We start from the raw sequence: 21,101 nt of genomic DNA on the forward strand, positions 1-21,101 counted from the left end.
CGTTGGATACAGTTGATAAAACTTTATTTATGCTGTATTGTGCTTTAAAATGGAGTAAGATATTAAAAGAAATGCATTTTATCTGAAATGTTTGCATTTTCTTAAGCACTTTTTAAAAAGCTTCAATGCTTGAAAGTTAAAGTGAGAGGGAAGATTTCCAGTTTCTTCTGATGTCAAATTCAGGAAAATTAAAAATTGCTCCATTTGTAGCAGTAAATAATTCACCCTTTGGAGTTAGTTCAGAGGCACATTTTGGGATAAAAGATGGGTATGGAAGTAGCAACCTGGAGTGTTTGCCATTTGAGACAGTGGACCTTATCCACCAGCCCAGCCCATGTGGCTTTGATTTTTATCAGGAAGTCGGTTGTCTGACCAGGCGGAATGCCTCAATGAATTCATTGAAGTCGATATTCCCATCTTTATTGAAATCAATGCTACGGGCCAAATCGTTGATGTTTTCATCTGAGATATAAATATTCATATGGGAACTGAACAGCTTCCACATTTGATGAAACTCTTCAAGAGAAATACATCCTGTGGGGTGAGAACACAGGATTAGCTTTCTTGAGATGGGGAGGTTGGAAATAAATACAACAGTTGTACAGTCTTCAAATCCTTGGGACTCAAAAGAAACAATTTGATGGGCATAATCCCACTATCGGGAGTGTCTGTCGGGGAGGGAGCCAAAAAGTCAAGGGGGCAATTACAACTATGTGATTCAAGCTCTGCCACTTTTTACATGCACATAATGCACTTGAAAAAGAGGCGGGTTTTGATTACGTGATTATGGCTGCCATCTTGACCTTTCTTGTTGCCTACAAGCCACAATCAAATCTATATACAGTGGTACCTCGGTTCACAAACGCTTCTGTTCACGAACAATTCGGTTCACGAACAGCTCCGTTCGCAAAATTTTGCCTCCGCGAACGCCGGATCGGGTTACGAACAGGATCCGTGGCCATTTTCCCTCCCGTGACACGTGGTCGTGGCTTCCTGTAGGGAGGGGGACTCTCCCTCCAAGCAATATCCGCCTCCCCACCCGCCTTCCTGTCCTCCATGCCAGAAGTTACGTCGAGCAAGGTTAGCTTTCTCTCTCTTCGTACTGTACTTTGTGTCATATATTTGCGATTTAAAAAAAAAAAACATATGGTTCAGAACGGATTAACCGTAATTACATTGAACCTTATGGGGAAATTTGATTCGGGACGCGATCAAAAATCGGTTGGTGACCAAATTCGGAGGGGTCAGCACAGATTAACCATATTTACATTGAACCTTATGGGAAAATTTGATTCGGTTCACGACCAATTCGGTTCGCAACCAGAGTCGCGGAATGAATTAAGTTCGTGAACCGAGGTACCACTGTACTACTAAAACTCGTATCTGTAACCTTCAGCTGGGTGAAACAGTGCATCATAGGGCAACAATTTTTGAACAAGGTACGTCAAATGGGCTAATTAACAGAACACGTCCAAAATCCAGGATCCATTACTCCTGTGGGATTGAAATTTGGGAGATTTGTGGCTGTTAAAGCACTGCTGTGCTGCTGCAGTCAGCCCAGGTCACGCGATCATCATGGGTGTATCCCCAACCTCTTTCCCACCTCCCTCTGTCCCCTGTGCCCAGTTGATTGGCGGCAAGGCCAAACGGGCGAGTGGTGATTGGCTGCTTTGGAACCGAGGCCGAAATTTGAAATCTCGTAATGGTGGTGGGTGTTGAAGAAGGATGAAGGAGTGACTTGAATGCCTGCTGACAAGATAGGGCTGGCTGGGGGGGGTGCCGGTGAGTCAACAGGTGAGCCTTCTTGCCTCACAGTCCATGGCTCCCTTTGTTCCATCTCCACCCAGCAAAGTGGCAAGCAGTTCCGTGGGTCAGCCAAGCAGGAGGAAGAGAAAGCTTCACCAGGGTTCTCTTCAGGGTTGTGAGGGGAGAGTAAACAGTGCAAGCCTGTATTATACAGTATGTGGAAAGGAAGGGAAGAAGGAAGGAAGGAAAAGGGAGTTCTGACGTTCCCTGCCAGCTTCCCACAAGCAAAGTCAGTGGGGAAACCAGCAGCAAGTTATAAGTCGCTCACACCCCCACTGCCCTTTGTTATTCTGTTTAGGTAAGGAAATATTTCTGAAATGATGACCCAGCGGGTCACGGATTGTCTAGTCTGATATAAAATGTATGAATTCTGATTTTGATGTGATAGAAGAATTACATAATTAAATATTGGTGGAATAATTAAATTCATTTTAATTTGGTTTGTAAATGAATGTTCATTCAGAGGTTGGCAGCAGTGTTTTGTTTAGAAGTTGCATATCCTTGCCTTGATTTAAACCCATAAAAGCAGCTGTCCTAGAACAAAGCAATCATTTAGCAATACATGGGTGCACAGCCTAGATTTCTTTGGAAAAATCACAAACTGGGCATCCCAGTTTAGGACTTGCACTGAGACTCAGTTTTTGCACATAGCTGTCATTGCTAAGAACCACCTCTATGCATTTTCCTAATTCTCATTTTGTTGCAGACTAGACCATGCTGTGTTGCTTCTCACCTATGCTTCCACTCTGTGCCTTTAACAATTTCCCCATCTCTTTGTCTGTAATAGTGGTTGAATTCTGTTTCATGCAGCCCCTGACTCTGGATGCAAAAGGCTCCAGACAATCCACTTCTTCCAGGATTCTCTGAAATTGCCGCCCCACCCTACTCTTGACAAGACTTCCTAAAAACAGAAGGTTAGAAATCAGCAGGTAAGCAGATGTGAAGTCCTGTTCGTGTGGTTGGACTTGAGGGACAAACTAGGTGTGTTGTTCTTGTACTGCTCTCCTGCTCCTTATAATTCAGTGAATTAGAGAAGTGTCTGCCTGAACCACTTCCAAATCTTATCTGTCTGTTGTGGACTTGAAATATTTTCACCGCTAGCAACGGATCTTGCATATCTCCATCAAGGTCATCTTCTTTACATCCAAGCAGCTGCAGATGCCAGAGGCCCCAAGGCTCTCATCTCAAAGGTCCTGGCACTGAATCTGCTGCCCACATTGTTCTGCAGTATAACACCAAGAGGTTCTCTTCTGTGGTCTCAGCCACTAATCTCACTGCTTCCTTCTCCAGCAGCTGCACAATCTCTTTTTCACCCCTCCAACAGCCTCCATGCTCTGTGGCTCAGCCTCTAATGATGTGCTCTGGCTCAAGTTCACTCATCTTCAGCTTGCCATACAGCTCTCAGATCTTCCAGACTGCAGCCACTATGTAATCCCAAAATTTAGTGGCCTAACAGCCTCTGGTTGAGCTGCCTTGAGTTTCTCCCACATCTTCCAATTCTACCATTCTAAACCCTTTCCTTACGCACATTCATGTCCTTAAACTCACCCTCAGTTGGAGATGTAGGACAGAATTTCCCCACTTGCTCCCCTGCATTGATTTCCAGAGATCAGTCATTGGTCAGGATGCTTTCAATTTGGATTTCTGAACTGAGCTGAGGGGTTGGACTTGATGGCCATAGGACCCTCTTCTAATTCTATGATTCTCTATAAAATCAGCAACAGCATTGTTCTTGCCTCTGCTGGGTTACTATAAAATGCTGGAACAGAAGTAAATATTACTACAGGTAGTCCTCGATTTACGACCATTCATTTAGCAACTGTTCAAAGTTACGACAGCACTGAAAAAAATGACTTACGACTGGTCCTTGCACTTACGAACATCACAGCATCCCTGTGGTCACCTGATAAAAATTCGGGCATTTGGCAACTGTATTTACGACAGTTGCAGCATCCCAGGGTCACATAATCGCCATTTGCAACTTCCCAGGGGGGTTCCAACAAGCAAAGTCAATGGAGGAGGCTGGATTTGCTTAATGACTGCATGATTCGCTTAACAACCGCAGCAAAAAGGTTGTAAAATTGGGCGTGACTCACTTAATGACTGCATTGCTTAGTGATGGAAGTTCCAGCCTCAACTGTAGTTGTAAATCAAGTTCTACCTGTCTGCCTCCCAGATAACTGCATATAACGCCATAGCACTAGGCTTTGCACTCTGCACATGAATAATCACTTTGGCTATTAAAGAGAAATCAGCAGATAATAAATGCATTTACCTGAATTATCAGTGTCGATGATGCTGAAGATAGTCTCCAGATTGGATAAGTTTCGGTAAATGCTTTCCAGCAAACTCGACTGAAGGCGCTGAAAGAAACAAGACCGCTGTTTACACCAAAAACTTCTAATCTATCTTCAAAATATGTGTAGACTTAGTCATAAACGCTTAGCATGGATAAAGATATGAACATGTATTTATTTCTTGCATATGTCTACAGCAATGATGGTCTTCAGCCTCACTGGGTGCCATGTTGTCACCAAATTTCATAGTTGGCAAGAAATGTTAAGACTGCAACAATTTTTCACTCTGCATAAAAAAGAAGAAAAATACACCCTTTCCACTTTTTCCTATTTATGCTCATGTCGTGGATTTTCATACAGTGGAACACACATACCAGGAAAATCCTCTGCATCACTAGCTATGAGGAGAAGCTGTTAAACTGCAAACCACCATTCCTCCGTTGCACTGAAAGGATGCTATGCAATAGGAGCTGGGATGAAGCAAGAGTTCCTGCACTTAGGAGGATGGTCCACGTTCTACAGAACTATCCATAATTGGTTCAGCTCCAAAACAAATCTCATGGGGTGAGATCACACAGATCCAGAACTGCTTCTGGTGAAAAGCAGTCCCTCAACTATCCAGAAGACTGTTATACAGTAAGGAGAAAGGTGGGGCAGGGAAGCAATATCGTCCAATGTGTGTACGTCTCCTGAAGGTAAAATTGGATATAAACGCAAGGCATTTTCTACAAAAACAGTTATCAACATCCAAAAGTACTTCAAACAAATAGTTCTGTATCCAAGAAGGACATGTTAATACATGCAGGTACATAAAGCCAGCTAAGATCTCTACCCCATTCTGAATGGCTGGAGATCGCGCTGACCAGCAAACCCCCTGAAATGTAAATACCTTCTCCAATTCTTGTTCTAAAAAACAAAACAAAAGAAACTCTCCGTTATCCCTTCCTTTTCCAAATCCTTCCAACTCAGAGTAATATTTCAGGAGGGGGCAGGGGAGGGGAGGAGACTACTGGCTACCATGTGGCTTTGTTCATTGTGCATCCCCAGGAACCCTCCACTGCAATACCTCTTGGGTGGAGGATCGCGTTTCCGTCACAATGTCTTTGAGCCACGTCCTGTATTCCAGCTTCCCGTTGGTCAGCTGCAGTACCAGGTGTGGCCTCAGCATCCGCCATGGCAGTCCCAGAGGGAGGACAGACTCTATGGCTTTTGCCCAGTCATTTAGAGTGATGAAGCCTATGAGAACACAAAAACAGACAGGGTGTTTAGGAATGACCAACATTAGTGTCTTTTGAAGAAAATAAGTTGCTGTTCTTGTTGCCTCCCCACTAATTTCCAAGGAATTGTAGTGAATTTCCTCCATGGGGAAACCAGGCAAATTCAAACTGGGGTCCTCAAACTGGGTTGAACTTGCAGCCAGCACAGCCTGGTTGGGCATCACAGGATGTAACTTTCAAAGAAGGACCTCAAATTAAGAAGTGCTGGTCATTCCGAAGTATGAAGCAGCTTGGGGATGACAAACAATGCTTGAATGATTCTTCAGTCTGAGGATGCCATGTTTGGTCATCCTTGAGCCACTGGAGAGCTATATTTTCCAGATTTATAAAACACAAAATCCATGTCCCTCCACTTTGAAAACAGTGTCATAGCAGAGGTTTTGGGATGCTTCTGTTACAGAGCATCTATCCATAGGCAATCTCTTTTCTCACAGCCAGCAAAGGAACTGATGTTCCTATTGGGGATGTCTATAGGGTGTGGCCAAAAAGTCAAGATGGTGGCCATGATGGTGCAATTAAAGCTCTGCCTAGTTTTTATGTGCAGAGCCACCATCTTGGCTTTTTTGACCACACCCTGAGGACATCCATTTCTTGTCAAAAACATCTCTTTGTTAGCCTTACCTGTGTTCTTCTTATCAAAGCTCCTGAAAGCTATGGTGAGTTCTGACCTGTAGGCAAACAATTTCTCCCTTAAAATTTGGTAGGCTGACTCCTCCACTCGGCTGACCCTGACAGGAAGAGAGAAATTTCTGCTATGTAAAATCACACAGGAGCAAAGAAGAACATTCAGTCTATGCCCTTTCTGGATGAGTGGCTTTGAGGGACGGATCACTGAAAGAACAGAATCATCCTCTTTTCATCAGCTGGATTATGGAGTTAAATAAATCTTTCCCTTTGCCTGAATCATCACTTATTTTTCTCTAGTCCAGTCTTCCTTGGCTGGACTTCCTAACCCATCATCCCCAGCCAGCATAATGCATCTGAAGAACACTGGACAAGAGAAAGTTAATAATATATACAGCCTAATCTAGCTTGATTCACTTGGGCAAGCTTAGCCATGTATCCAAGACATGAATGAACTGCAAAACTGATTTTTTCTGGAACAACAGATGGGGAGAAAGGATTAGATACTTTCCCTTTTGTGCCTTTGCTCAAACCACTTTCTCCCAAAGAATGATTTATTTATATGACTACTACTTCTGCTGCTATTAATACATAGATGCTATTATAAAATCTTGATTCGTGGACTTCCTCTGAATCTTTCGTACAATGGGCTACTCAGAAGTAGCAACCATACTCAGGGTGGGATCTAAGCAATGCAGAAGAGTGGAATTATTCCTTCCTGGGTTTGGATACTATACTTTTCACATTAGACCCATTGAAACACAAGGTTGGCTTTGGCTCCCTCTCATCTTCCTGATTCTCCAAATAAAATTATACACCTGCGAACAGGATGCTGGCATCCAAACTTGTGCCCTTTCACCATCTGATGCTTCCTTTCACACGACTACTATATTTCAAGGCCAACTTACGGTTTGCTGGTTTGTAACCCATCCCAAGGTCCTTTAAAGAGTGGTTGAGCTACAACAATAGTCCATAGTGCTGGCTGACCTTTGAGTCATGGTCAGTTGACGTGATAGTCCTTTGGTGGCTTGAAACTGGACAAAATGAGGGATGAGGTCAGGTCCCAATTTGATATAGGCACCCCGGTTACTGCCCACTGCGTAATAGTTTGAAGCTGAAAATATGGTGATGACCTAATAAATCAAGCCAAAACAAGACAGAGTACAACAGATTTATAGCAATCCCCAAGGTTAAAGTCCCCAAGAACCATATCAGCATCTTTGCTTTTCTTTAATCCATATTGTTCTTCAGGTGTGCATTGTCACAGCAAACATGCCACTAATATACAGTCACAAAATGGTTTTCACCTATCTCCCAGATAAAAATTACATGTAATCACCACAGCAAGAAATACTTCTTTCTGTAGTCATACCATTCTTAGAAAACAAGCTTTTTGTAAAATAGTAATAACAATAAAATAAACATACAACACCTGTTCTGGAATGATCTTTTATATTCTAGTTCTAGTTATTAATTAATACATCAAAATATGAAATGCTGAATTCTTGTGTTTATTAGAATTATTTCTCTTTCCTTTTTTCTCTTATCTCCACTAAATGCAAAATATTAATCCAATAGTTGCTATTGCTGTCAGCCCTTCAAGGTAGTCCAGGCAGGAGCTCAAAACCATGAGTATTAACACTACCTTTATTGTAAGGTTGGAGTAACAGAATCTTGCAGGTCTGAAAGCACTTCTCCCCTCCCCAGCCTTTGCTTTCCAGAGAATGAGGGAGGGTCAATTCTTTCTCCACCCCCATTCCTTCTGTGGGCTGAGACATCTCTTTGTTTGACCATTGCCTTGGCTGCAGCTTTTCCTCCTGTCTCCCAAAGTTATTCTCACAACCCATTACAGTTGCTCAAAATATTTCTTTTCACTATCACAACAATTACTCCCCTGGACCAAATAGTCTTCTCATTCAGCTTTCTGTTGCCAACCACAGTCAACTGCAGTCCTTTGGACCAGCTCCTCTTATCCAGAGAAGCACAGCTTCTGAATATGGAAGTTCAGCTTAGCAATGAATGCCACTGATAATGAGCTATGAATTATTTAATTTATATCTAATTGCTATCTAAGCATCTCATCATCATTATTTTTATTTATTTATGTATCAAATTTGTCACCACCCATCTCATTAAAAATGACTCTGGGTGGTTTACAAAGCAGTTCAAATCAATTAAAAATACAATGTAAAAAGAATAATGCCTTAGGACAGCAGATATTTATTATAGTATATTATTTATATATTTTATACACATTCCATTCCATTCTATCTAATTCTCCTCTCCTTTCCCCTTCCCTCCCCCCTCTTCCCTTATTTTATCCCTTCCCTTCGAGGAGAAGATAGTTCTACAAGGTGGATTCCATGGTGTCAAGGTCTGCTGGTGAGTTACTACCAGAAGAGATGGGTAGACATGTGGAGTTGCCACTGAGTTGAGCTCAACTCCTAATGATACAATCCATGCCTTTATTTTTATTTGGTGTGGCTTAGGGAAGGCATTGGCCATCACCTTTCTTCAGGGGTGTTTTCTGGACATTCCAGTGTAGCTTATAGCCCTTGATTATCTTGATGCCCCTTCCAAGTATTAACAAAGTGTGGCCCTGATTATAGACAGTCCTCTACGTACAAACAGGTTACATTCCAAGAGGCTGTTCATAAGTCCATTTTGTTCATAAGTCCAAGCAAACATACGTATGTGGCACATTGTAAACTTCTGGGGGTACGTATGCAGTGCACCATAAACCTCTGGGACCTTCCTTCTGGGACCTTCATTGTTGGAGTTGCAGATAGATTTGTTTGTATCGTCAAAAGTTCGTAACTTAAAAGTTCGTAAGTAGAGGACTGTCTGTACCTGTGATAGTATGTGGGAAAGGCCTTGGGAGATTGGGCCAAGAGACGCTGCCAAGGGAACAATCAAATAAGAGACAGCATAGCCCACAGCTGGATAGTGAATGGAGCAAAAGGCTCAGAAGGGATCCTCTCTAGTTTCTCAGGCTGTAAAGGAGGCAAGGGGAGGATTGTACTTTCACACTTGCAGGATTCTGTCAACATCAGATTAGATGTAGATTAGCCAAAGCCAGCTACAGCCAGCTAGAGCTTCCACCCAGCTGGCCATGGACAAGACTTCTCTCTTTCTGTCCTGCAAGTTCCGTCAGGTAGACCAAAGCAATCCTTTGAACTTGAGAAGAAATCCCTCTACTTCATGTTTCTTCACACTACTGATAATTTTACAAAGTTCTATCACCACAAACATTCCATATTTAGAAGGCTGTGTGGTGTAGGGCTAAACCAAAAATCTCTAAATATTCTTCTCTTAAAACAGTGAGAGTATTTGACTGCAGCCAGTTAATTCACAATTAATTTCCTATCTCCTGTAGAAAGCCAACACTGATATGGTGCATTCTTGCACTGGCAAGATGTTGGACTGGGTGGTCTTAAAGGATTCTTCCAAGTCATACATTCTATGATTCTATGATAATATATGCTACCAAGGGATATGAAAAAAATAATATAGTTCCTTTCTCTTCCCCATGCACTTTTGCAATCCAGAAGCTTCAGCTGATCTCCTCCTATACCTCTCCAGCACCACCATAAACATGTTGCTCTGCTGAACCTACCTTTCGATTGTGGCAGAACTCAAAACCCTCTGGCTTACATTCATGAGAGCGGATGATGAACTGCAGGCCATGTTTCCGCAGAAACATCTCCGTCACATCAGGTCCAAAGTAACAGCCTCCACCCCTTTCTGCATTCATTCTGCATCCCTGCTTAGGATCAGGGTCGCTCCACAAAATATCCAAAACCTGGAAATGGAGTCACAGACATGGGATTTTCCAGTTGCGGTGTTTTAATTTTATTTGTGTGTATGTGTGTGTGTATGTCCACGTTACAGAATTCAAAACAAATCTCAGCAGGCAACAGCGCCAACATTTGAAACTCTGGAGGGGTCCCCTTGCTCAGAATTGAATTCACCCTGAGCCATAGGAGGGAGCTAGGAACGTGGGAAACCATGTCGTGCCAATTTGAGACTCCAGCCTGTACTTGCCAGGCCCTCAGAGACAGCTGCTGATGCCTTCAGAATGCTGGGAATAAGGAGCCAAGAACATCAACCTGTTGGAGGTGGCCTCAGGTTAAGCCTTTGAGGTCAGCCAGGTCAAGAAAAAGACATGGCAGGAATTCTAGGAATGCTACTTCATTGTTGTGGGGTATAATAACAGAATCTGTTCAAGTTTCTCTCTGCTGCATCTGGTCCTAAAGAAAATCAAGGAGGGGTTCTTTTGAGTTTCTTTCTTGTGCATTCTACTTCCTCAGGACTGAGTTGCCATTTCTCTCCCTTCAACAGTTTGCATTCCTTCCCCAAGATAATCTCTACATTCCTTTGCACATCAGCTCTTTGCCCGTAGGAGCCGTTTGATCACAGGAACAAGAGATTGATAAGGGAAGGATCTTCACACACTGTCTCCGAGTCTGCTTCTCACCTGGCCTGCTGTTAGTTAAATAAGTCTTAGGGTTTAAGAGACAAGGGAACTTTCTCTCATTCTCTCTCTCATTCTCTCTCTCTCTCTCTCTCTCTCTCTCATCTTTCTCCTTCCTCAAGATGTATATTACACAGAAATGAGGCTTTCCTATCCTCTGCTTTTCTTGATAAATCTACCTTCTACTTCAGACATAATGGATGTCTATCAGCTAAGATGGTGGATGTCTATCACGGATAGCTGGGCTAAGCACATCTTCTGCATCCAAGACCATTGTATTCAGAGCATTTTTCTTGTTAATGTTACATTCTACTATTTCAATCACTTGGTGTTCTTTTAGCCCTCTGCATAGGCTCAGGAGCACATCCTTTCACATAGGCTCCTGCTGAAATCAAGAAAACACCACCACACCCTGCTTGTCAGTTTCTGGAGTATGAGGGAAAAAACCCATCGTCCAGCTTCATAGGAGAGGGGGATCATATTATGTACTTCCCTGCTTACTGAACTGCAAAGCTGTTAGGGCACTGTTACCTATCAAGGTTCTGTCCACGACGCTTCAGCATTTTAACACATTTGCATTTCTTGCAAAACATGGCAAGAGAAAATATTGCTCTATTGTCTGGTACAGAGCTAATGTGGTGTAGCCGTGAAGGCCTTGGACTATGAATTGGAAACCCAGGTTCAAATCCAGCTTCGACCATGGAACCTCCCTGGGTGATTTTGGGCGAGTCTCTCTCTGTCTCTCTCTCTGTCAGCCCAACTTATCCCATAGGGTTGAGGTGGTGGGGGAAAAAAAAAGGTCTTGCTGTGTACTTAACTATAAGCACATTCCAAAATTAAATACTATACAGGTAGTCTTCACTTAATGACCACAATAAGGATCAGAAAATTCATGGTTAAGCAGTGTGTTCATTAAGTGAGGCATCACATGATCACAGCAGATTTTATGACATTTTTTGTGGTGGTCGTTAAGCGAATCACATGGTCTTTAAGTGAATATGCAGTTCCCCGTTGATTTTGCTTGTTGGAAACCAGCTGGGAAGGTCACAAAGAGCAATCATGTGACCCCAGGATGCTGCAACCATCATAAATACATGCTGGTTGCCAAGTGCCCAAATTCTGATCATGTGACCATGGGGACACTGCAATGGTCATAAGTGCAAGGACTGGTCATAAGTCGATTTTTTCAGCGCCATCGTAACTGAAGTTGTTAAATGAATGGTCGTAAGTCAAGGACTACCTATAGAGCATAGCTCAGATCTGAGTAATACGAACCTATTTTCAGATTGGCGCAGGACTGTCTTATGGCCTTAGACCTTTGTCCATCCCAACCAGAGTTTTTCCATTGGAAAGAGACTTTCCAACTTCTAGGAAGAGGGGTTTTCCATTACCTGATCCTTAACTACCTTAGCTATGGATGCTAGGCTATTGTTAGATTAAGCTGGGGTTCATTTCTGCTCTTCTGCTTGCTGGAATTTTGGCTGTTATTAAAACACTTACTTGTTGAATGTCCTCATCTTTAAAGCTTGAGTGCTCACTGGAGGTCTCACCCAATTCCCATGCTGAACTGGCTCCTGAGGATCTGCGGGTTCTAGATGATTTGCGGGAGATTTTCAAATCTTCCTGGACTGTCTGTTGTCCCTGCTGGGAGAGCTCAGGTGCCGTTGGAGAAATACCCCTGGCAAGTTTGCCACTTTCAAATTCAATAGAATCCAGAGTCTTTCTTCTCTTTGGTGTTAACACAGAGAGAATCTAAGCAGAGGAGGAAAACAAAAGGAGGAGCTGATGAGAAAGAGATTCTGAATCTGTGACTGAGAGTCAGATCTTTTCTAAGTCCTAAAATCAAACTTTCAATCCAATTATGGAATTGGCCAGAACAAACTAAACTAGCTTGGAGCTTAAGGTGCCTGTGTTTTGTCTCTCTGGAATCCTGTGTCCAGTTTTGGTCACCACCATATAAAAAAGGATACTGAGGAACTGGAAAGATTGCAGAGAAGAGCAACAAAGATAGCGAGAGGCTTGGAAGCTAAATACTATGAAGAAGAGTTAAAGGAACTGGGTATGTTTAGCCTAAAGAAGAGAAGACATGATAAGACCCTTCCAATATTTGAAGGGCTGTCACAGGGAAGAGAGTGTGGATTTATTCTTTGCAGTGGCAAGAACCAAAAGATGGAAGCTTTACAGACAGAGATCCAAATTTCAAATAAGGAGGGACTGCCTGACCATGGTTAACGGTGGATGGGGCCACAAACAAAAGCAGGTAAAGTTTCTCTTCTAATTCCATACCTTACACCTCTCAATCTTGGCTAGCTGTTCCAAATTAGTCTTATCTGACACTCCTCCATGTACAATCAGAACTTTCTTGTCAATCAGGGTTCCCAATGGCAGGCTGCTAAAGACGTTCTTGAGCGCCTTCAGAATTCTATTACCATGATACTAGATTTAAGAGAACCATAGGAGAAAAGCAGGGTGAGACTCACTACTCAGGGGCACTTTCAGATCCAACAACATAGAAGATGCAATAGGTAGGCAAACCAGATTACCTTGTATTTGCGTGTGACTTCCTTGACAAGCCCGTAGCTAGAGACAGAAGAGAAGAGATGGTTTTAAATAGATGCTTCATAACAATAGCAATACAACAATAATAATATTTAAAGTGGTAGTTTTGACGTATTTTCAGCCCTACAAGATAGACCAGGCTAAGAAACCAATGTCATATCAGTCAGGATTACTTTTATTGTAACAGCTACACTAACAGAATCTTGCAAGTCTGAATGTGCTTCCCCCCTCCCTCCCTTTATCTTTGTAAGAACTAGGGAGGAGCTTGTCTGAGACATTTTCTCATGTTACTTTCTTGGTCAGGGCTCAAGCCCCGCTTATCTTAATAACAGCTCTTCCTCCTGTCTTTCAAGGCCATTCCTTATGTCTTCTACACTTGTAAAGCTGTTTATGGCTTGGATTTTAAGTTCATGTCTGACTACCTTTTCTCTTTGTTAGCTATCTGGTGACCTAAGAGATAGATAGCTTTGATAGCTGGGGAAGACACATATAATTTGGGGAAAACCAAGGCTTCAGTGGGTGGGATAATGATGAAAAATGAGTGGAGCTGTGTCATGAATGGGGATCTGGGGGGCTGAAAATTTTGTTTTGAAAACAATGCTAAGCCTATTTTAGAGTTTTGTGTGACAGTTTTTGTGTGAAACTGGGCCATCAGTTTTTGAAAACTGTGCTTGAAGAGGGCTCAAGAGAGAATCACAAAAGGATGGGGGCCTGTTTATCCTTCCTTGATCTACAGAGGTCCTAAGTATGCTTCCTTTCTTGAAATCTAGAAGATAATCATGAGAGAAGGATCTGCCCAGTTAAGGAATGATCTTCCTCTGAAGGACACTCACTTAGTGCCAGTTCTATAATTTTTTCAGGACCAGGCTAATACCTTTTCATTCTCCTCAATCTACTTCTTCTGCAGCCCCTCTGACATGTTTAATTTAATTTCTGTCTCAATGGCTTGCTTCAGGCATTTCTTTGTTTTGCATTTCATTAGGCTGATTTTTGTTGCATGCTGTCTCTCAAAGATTTATTGATCTGTTTCATTCTCATCTTTGCTGTCTTAATGTAGGTTATTAGTTGAATAATATGCCCATTGCCTTGTTGTTTTGTCTTTAAAATGGTTGTGGATATAAATATACTGTGTCTACCCAAGAAAATAGATTCCCATGTGTCCCTACTTTTCTGCAAATATTTTGGATTTCATACCGGAAATTGATCATGTAATCCTCATGGTTTCCTCGGTTCAGATGGACCTCTTTGGGGTAAATCAAGAGGAAAACAAAGAGAATGATCAGGATCTCAATGGAATGCTTGCCTCTGTCAACAAAGTCACCATTGAAGACATAAGACCTCTGCGGAGAAGGAAGTCCATTCTGTAAGGAGCAAAAGATCCCTAACATCAAACTTCAGTAGGATGACGAGGTGAGGAGCAAGCAAGCAAGCTTTAATTTTTGGACTAAAGTGTGCATACAGTCAGAGCTTGCTCTTTTGTGTTGATGAAGAGCACTTTTCTTTACTCTGCATATGTAAAGTAAAGAAAAAGGAAGGGCACAGCCATGTGGCCATATCAAAGTGCTAGAAAACAGGAGAAAAAAATGCCCACATACATTGTGCTGTCCCAATCCCCCAAACCTACTTTGCACAGTACCAAGGCAGAGGAGTGGTGCTGTTATTATTGTTTTAATGCAGAACAAGTTAAGGAAAATTTGGTGGCATCCCTTGGTTTTCTTTCCCCTCTCATCAAGCATCACCTGCCAGCAGGAAAACAACCACTAGTCATTTTTCCTAACATGTGAGAGGGCAGGGATGGGTGAGTGTAGAAGGATGTTTACAACCTGTTTAGCTACCTGTCCGGTTCCAGGTACAGAGACACTCCACACCTATTACCTGTCTGGGCTATTTCTGAACATGGGTCTAGCTGTCTTCTAAAAGAGTACTAAACCTGGATTCAATAATAGCCTGACTCACAGGTCACAGCCAGACAGGAAAAAAGGACCTGAAGTGAAGCAGAAGGAAGCAAAGAATAACAAGCAAGCCCTGACCTAAACTGGTGTGGCAAAGGAATGGCAGGCTGGAAGCAAACAGGCACTGCCAGCAGCACTGGGGAGTAGCACAGGGTAGGCAAAAGGGCACTGGAGAAGACAAAGCGATTTAGCAATCTTTCAGAAGCACTTTGGAAAAATTGCATACAGCTGATGGGTGTCCATGTAGGGCAGAACAACAGTGGCCTTAAGTGGCCAACAGGATTTGGGCAGATCCCAGAACTGGACTATATCAGTAACCACTTTGTTGACAAACTATGCTAGACCGAGTCCATGGCAAAAATTGTATAGGAAGAAGGAGGAAAATGCTCCTTTGAAATGCGAACAGTTAAAGACAGCTTTAGGCTGCCTCTCTTGTGGGCTGGGGATGTGATGAAGATGACATCAAGAGAACATGACATCAAGAGAAGTGGTTACTAGAGCATGGCATGTAAGGACAAGTCCATAGAGGGAAGGCTTAAAATCCTGGACAATTTTTGTTCAATAAAAAGATGGGTGCGCAGATGAGCCAAATACTTGTGCAAATGCACAGACCACTGCAGTTGTTTAGGGGATAGAACTGAGAAGGAGAAATGAGTTTTTGTTGATGCCAGCACCCCTCGAGGTGAAATGCTATGGAATAGCCGCCCTTTTAAAGATTGTTTTCCCCCTCTTTCCCCTTTCCCCTCCCCCACGACTTTCCCCCCCTTTTTCTTTCTCCTGAAAGGATTACCTTTTTCCAAAGAGGAAAAAAATGGACAAAAGAGACACATTGATGCAGAAATATGTTGTGTGTATTATTGCTTCACCATAAGTGTAATTAATTTCTTATACTTTGGTTGGGGAAGAGTTTTCCTGTCTTCTTGCATGGAAAATTAGAATTAGGGTATTTTTGTAAGGGTTGGGTTATTTCAGTTGCTTTTGACATGTAATCATGGAAGCTCTGCATACCTTATAAAATATGTGATATAAGTCGAATAATTGCCCATGTAAGTCTCCTAACAAAAGAAAGAGGGAAAGTGTTAGCTGAGTGAAAGATTTTCATAGAATTCTAGAATATATAAATTGGAAAGGATCTTCAAGTCATTTAATCCAGCCCCTTGCACATTGCAGGAATTCTCTTTCTCAACTATTTAACATCAAATAGGAACTTGCTGAGCTGGAGAAAAGACTAAGCAATCAAACCCCCAAAATATTTCCCTATTGCTGCCAAGAGAACATAGACTTGTCCATCAGGAATTAAACTAAACTCATGGAGGATATTACTTCTTTAGCATCACAGCAGGTCATAGCACGTAGTCAACCTTGGCTGGATTGTTGAATCTGCCTGCTAGGCTTTGAGTTCGGGTAAGAGTCTCGCTGAAGCCTCATACACCTCATTTAAGAGCCCAAGCTTCACTGCATGTTGCAATGGCTTAGACCTCTGCGCTAACATTTTCATCTTGTTCTGCTTTGTGTATCTTGAAGTGCTCAGGAGAAACAACTCAAGCTCTCCCTTGCTGACCTGAGGTGCCCTGTTCCTCTTTTTTCTTGCAGCTCTGCCGAGTGCCATGCACCTGATTGATGTTTACCACCGGTAGACTTACCACACACGGTGATCTCCTCGCTGTAGCAGGTAGAGATGCTGGTGATATTTGGCAGCTGGCTGAGATGCTGTTCTGCCTCTCGGAAGAGTTTTAGAACATAGTAAGGATGAAGCTGCTACTGGGAATGAAGAAAAAACATTTGAAAAGGCAGTCAGAGAGAGGTTGGCCTTGTTCTTAATTATTTCCAAGACCTGTTAAGAGCAACATGCAGACAGAAGGCCCAGTGTCACCAATACAAATGCACTGCATAGTAGGAAATGTAAATCAACACTCCCTCCTTTCCCCCTTTACTCATAAGAGTAAAGTAAAAGGAGGTCACTTTACTCTGCTTCACAATTCCAGGTCAGGAAAGTTTTGGTAAGTGCCACTGGAGAACACGGTGCTCGCCCACCTCCTTTGAAGCCATTTGCCAAAAACTCAACCAAGTGCTGGGGAAGGACGTGCCCTTCACCTCCTCTGGCTCTGCTCACCACCTTCAGTGGTCCCTGGCCACAGCCAGAAGATGCCACCTCTGACTTTGGCAAAGAACAGGGAGGAAACAAGGGGAAGCTTCAAAACAACGTCCAGTGTTCCATCAGGGCAAAGCATATTCCGCTGTGCATCAGCTCTTCCTACATAGTTATTCTGATTTTCCTTCTTTCATAGCTCTATAAAGGGAAGGGGAAAAGGTGGAAGATATGGTAGGAAAACATGGGAGGATTATTATGGAAGGTGACAATGACTTGGAGCTGGCCATTTAAAAAAAAAAAAGAGGTCTTTTTAGAAGAACTCCTGAGCTCATGGCAGCTTAGCGTTGAAAAACAGGGCAACACAGTATGGTGATTTATAAAAGCAAAACCCTGTATTGTCTGTACAGACTAGTGGTACAGCTGGAAAATCAGAGAGAAGTCTTTTCCTTCTTCCTGATATTCTGTGCAAGTCCAAGTATATGGAATAAACTTGCAAATATGAGCAAATGAACTGCATGAGCAAACACAGAGAACTAACAGGAATTTGGGAATAAGGCTTAACCAAAGGAAGATGACAAAGAGAAGGAAGGCAAGGAAGAAATGCTGTATTTGAGGGACAATAAGTTTAACTATGAAGGTGAAAAAGTGCTGAATAGCTGTTATTTCCCAGAAGTGGGTCCTGAGTGTGGCTGATTACCCATTAGGGGTGGCTGAATGACTGCTTCTTCTGAGTAAGCAGAGGCTGCTGCAAGCTTATAGAAGGAATATATGGCAGAAAGTTTCCAGGGACAGCTCACTGAGACACCAACCAGGAAGAACTGAGAAGAATTGGCAAGGAAGTTTAAACATGAGTGGATATGATTCTTCAATGCCATAAAAAGCTTATGATGTGTTTATATTCCTGCTGAAAACTATGTGACCTATTTCTACATCAAATACAAGTTTATAGCAGTGTTTGGGGGGGAAAAGTCATTGAGTGACCACATTTCAGCTCAGAAGAGAAGAATTATCAGATCAAACAAGGGAAGTGCCAGAACAGGAACTGACTGAAGTAGGGATTCTACATATAGAAGATTCTCAAACAAATAATTAAGCTTAGTGGAAGAGAGTAATAATCAGTTGCAAGAAATATAGGAGATACTGCACTTTTAGAATTCAAAGAGTTTTTAGACACTTGAAGAAGCAGCCTCTGAGCTTCAAAAAAAAAATGGACATTCCCCAAAAGAATTCAGGATAGTGGACCCCTGAAAGACAGATAGTATGTTACTGCACTTACAAAGACAAAGAGAATAAACATGATCGTTGGTGGCTCACTTCTATGAAGAATGGAAGCAAAGCATGTGTCAACCAGATTCATCAGCTTATAAAGTATACTGATGGATAAATCAGGGATATCATAGAACAACTTGCAAGACTTATCAAGTCTTCTGACAAATATACCTTTCTGCTAATCAATCTGAAGATAAATTATATTATCAAGAGCAACTATAACTGTATCACCAGGGACTCTGAAGATCTAGGAAGGACAGTTATGAAGCTGAGACAGTATTCTCATCCATCGTTCCAGTCCAAAGAAGAATATTGCAAGTCAATGGGAGGCTATGCAAATGTGTCAGTGGAAGAGATTTGGTTTCTGATCCACGATCTGACTCAACTTTTATTTGGAAACCATTAGAGCTTGATAGCACCTCTCTTTTACTCATTAAGCCAAATGCCTCTTTTCCTGGGTTCACACTGGAACTGTAGGAAGATAGCTGCTATATGACATACTCTGAAACACCTTTTTGCCATCCAATCCTTGCACAGCCCTAAACATTATCTGAAATCGTGGAAATAATTTTATCACTACTGAACAGGAGCCTTAAAGGACAAATTTCATGCAGCTTTCATGGATCTGAAAGGAGCTTTTGATCCTCTCCCTAGGGAGAAGTTACAGCAGAAATTGGATAATGTGTTTATTGATAAAAGACTTTTTAAACATCCCACTAAGAACTTATAGAGCAACAGCCATGTTTATATTGGATCTGGCAGTGCAAGACAACTGATAAAGCTATCTCCAAATTTAGAGGGTTTAGACAAACATGCATTTTAGCCTCTGCTTTATTTAATGATCTGGGAACTATCTTAAATTAGCCTTGATGGACTTTTGCCGAAACTTAGCATGAGAAAGATATTTCTGATTTGACAGAAGACATGATGAAAACTCCTTAATCTCACATCACAAGGATAGAGTCAACCATAGTTTCAACTGGGAAACTGAGCATTCTAGACCAAGCTTAATCCAAAAACAAGAGGGAATTCCTGGAAGCTTGGCATTCAGACCAATCAGCCATCAATAGACACAAAGAGATAAACCACATTTACACACCGTTCAAAAGAGACAATAAAAAGCTAAGAAGGAAACCCAAAGACCAGGACACATCTTCTCCAGCAACCTACACGCAGATAAGCAGGGATTAACACCAGGCAAACAATCAAGCAGAAAGCAATACCCTAATCAGGAACTACCAAGAAGAAAACCACACCCCCACTAACGCTGGCAGGGCAAGCTACTGTATATAATCAGGGAACAAACTACACACTCCCTCACACTGCTGATGTTACCTAGTCGGGTAATGAAACATCTGCAAGCAAACAACCAAACTCAGAGAGCACCAAGGACTCCACAATTGTTAACACCCTGCCAGGCAGTTCCACTCAACATATTTTAAATATTACTCGGAAGATAATATTCCAAGAGTAACTCTTATAGCTTCATGCCCCATCCTTGAGTTAGTGGAAAATTATGCTGACATAATCCATGTTGTCCTCATGGCTGAACTTGACTGCGTCTCAGCAACAAGGCTAAGAATGGCTCTCTCCTTACAGGCCAAAGGCAGGAAAATTTCAGGGCAGTGACTGGTGGATTCCCGGATTTCATTTCCTTTTCTGGTATCAGGAACCAGCAGGAAAAATCACTTTCCATAATGGCTAATGTGGTGGGGATAAGAACAATCTGACAGTGACGCCAATGCCCCAAGGCACGTCAGGTTCTTTTTCCACGAATATGTCCAAGCAGAGACTCGACAGCCATCGTTGCAAATTTATACTACAAGAGGTTTGCATCACTCCCGGGCTTTCATTCCCTTTGGGCCCTTGGCCAAGACAAGACGGGTTCTAGGTGCGTAAAGTTCATGAGATTGAGAGAGTGAAGGGGAAATACTTGCTTTGCTAAACTAAAGCTTTTAAACTCTACTGGTATTGTAATCTCCTGCTACTGTTGATGGTTTTCCCCGATTTTGGTCTTGGGCTGCAAAAAAAGATTCGAAATCCTAGAGCAGAGAGCAAACCTGTTGCAACATAAATGTGCAACATCATTGGTCAGAAACAATGAATGTGGAATCCTCTACTGAGTTTGGACTGGCTAGGCTGGATGGCTGCCTTCTGTTTTAGGACCCTCTGATACATTCCCTGGACTTCTCAAAGTGAAGCCGACACAGCTGCTCTTCAGGTACTTACTTGATTGTTTCTGAAGGCTTCCAGGATGGCTACTGCATTGTCCGGCGTGAGAGGGAAGCTAAGACGAGGGCCCTTGTAACTGTCAGGTACCGTCGTAGATTCCACTGATTTTTCCAGCCTGCTCTCTTTCATAGTTTCTGGCTCCAACAGTATACGGTTAATGAACTCCCCTTTGGAAGAGCAGAGCAAAACCTTAAGATGTTTCAGGTATTATGTTCAGGTATTATGAAGCCTCACCACTTTTTACATGAGAAGGGGTGGAGTTTAGGTTACACGGTTTTGGCCATCACCTTGAACTTTCAGCCCCACATGGAGGACCTTCCCCTCAACCATACCCATCCTCAACAGACAGCAAGGGCAAAAGAGTTGTTTCTCAGACCCTTATTGGGTACCTGATGGCAGAGAGGTGGTATTTGGGCTTGGGTGAGGACATTAAAATTTTTAAAAAGTCAGTTTCTAATGGATGCATGGAGGTGAGTTGGATGATATGTCCAAATGAGTGAAGTCCAAGAATCCTTAAAA

General features: G+C 42.4%; 1 protein-coding gene across 6 annotated transcripts in view; it reads right to left on the minus strand.

The window, feature by feature from the left end:
* Positions 1–4: 4 nt before the first annotated feature.
* The window catches only part of PPEF2 (protein phosphatase with EF-hand domain 2), a 31,045-nt gene continuing 9,948 nt past the window's right edge, over positions 5–21,101 (minus strand). For 2 of the 6 annotated variants that reach the window (XM_088133159.1, XM_088133161.1), the window contains 13 exons: positions 20,580–20,749; positions 16,633–16,747; positions 15,998–16,044; positions 14,232–14,398; positions 13,022–13,058; positions 12,765–12,914; positions 11,979–12,230; positions 9,621–9,806; positions 6,992–7,137; positions 6,002–6,108; positions 5,170–5,339; positions 4,082–4,169; positions 10–534 (listed from right to left, as the gene is read on the minus strand). In XM_088133159.1, the coding sequence (XP_087989285.1) occupies positions 353–534; positions 4,082–4,169; positions 5,170–5,339; positions 6,002–6,108; positions 6,992–7,137; positions 9,621–9,806; positions 11,979–12,230; positions 12,765–12,914; positions 13,022–13,058; positions 14,232–14,398; positions 15,998–16,044; positions 16,633–16,747; positions 20,580–20,749 (1,817 nt within the window). In that variant the 3' untranslated portion in view covers positions 10–352. Of the gene's footprint in view, positions 535–2,539; positions 3,566–4,081; positions 4,170–5,169; positions 5,340–6,001; positions 6,109–6,991; positions 7,138–9,620; positions 9,807–11,978; positions 12,231–12,764; positions 12,915–13,021; positions 13,059–14,231; positions 14,399–15,997; positions 16,045–16,632; positions 16,748–20,579; positions 20,750–21,101 lie in introns of those variants that run through there. The other 4 variants (XM_025174101.2, XR_015794636.1, XR_015794637.1 and 1 more) reach the window with 4 other exon arrangements.

Source organism: Python bivittatus, unplaced genomic scaffold, assembly GCF_059951505.1.
Source record: "Python bivittatus isolate LINGU-HERP-01145 unplaced genomic scaffold, Pbiv_v1 ctg000070_np1212, whole genome shotgun sequence".
Classification (NCBI taxonomy): domain Eukaryota; kingdom Metazoa; phylum Chordata; class Lepidosauria; order Squamata; family Pythonidae; genus Python; species Python bivittatus.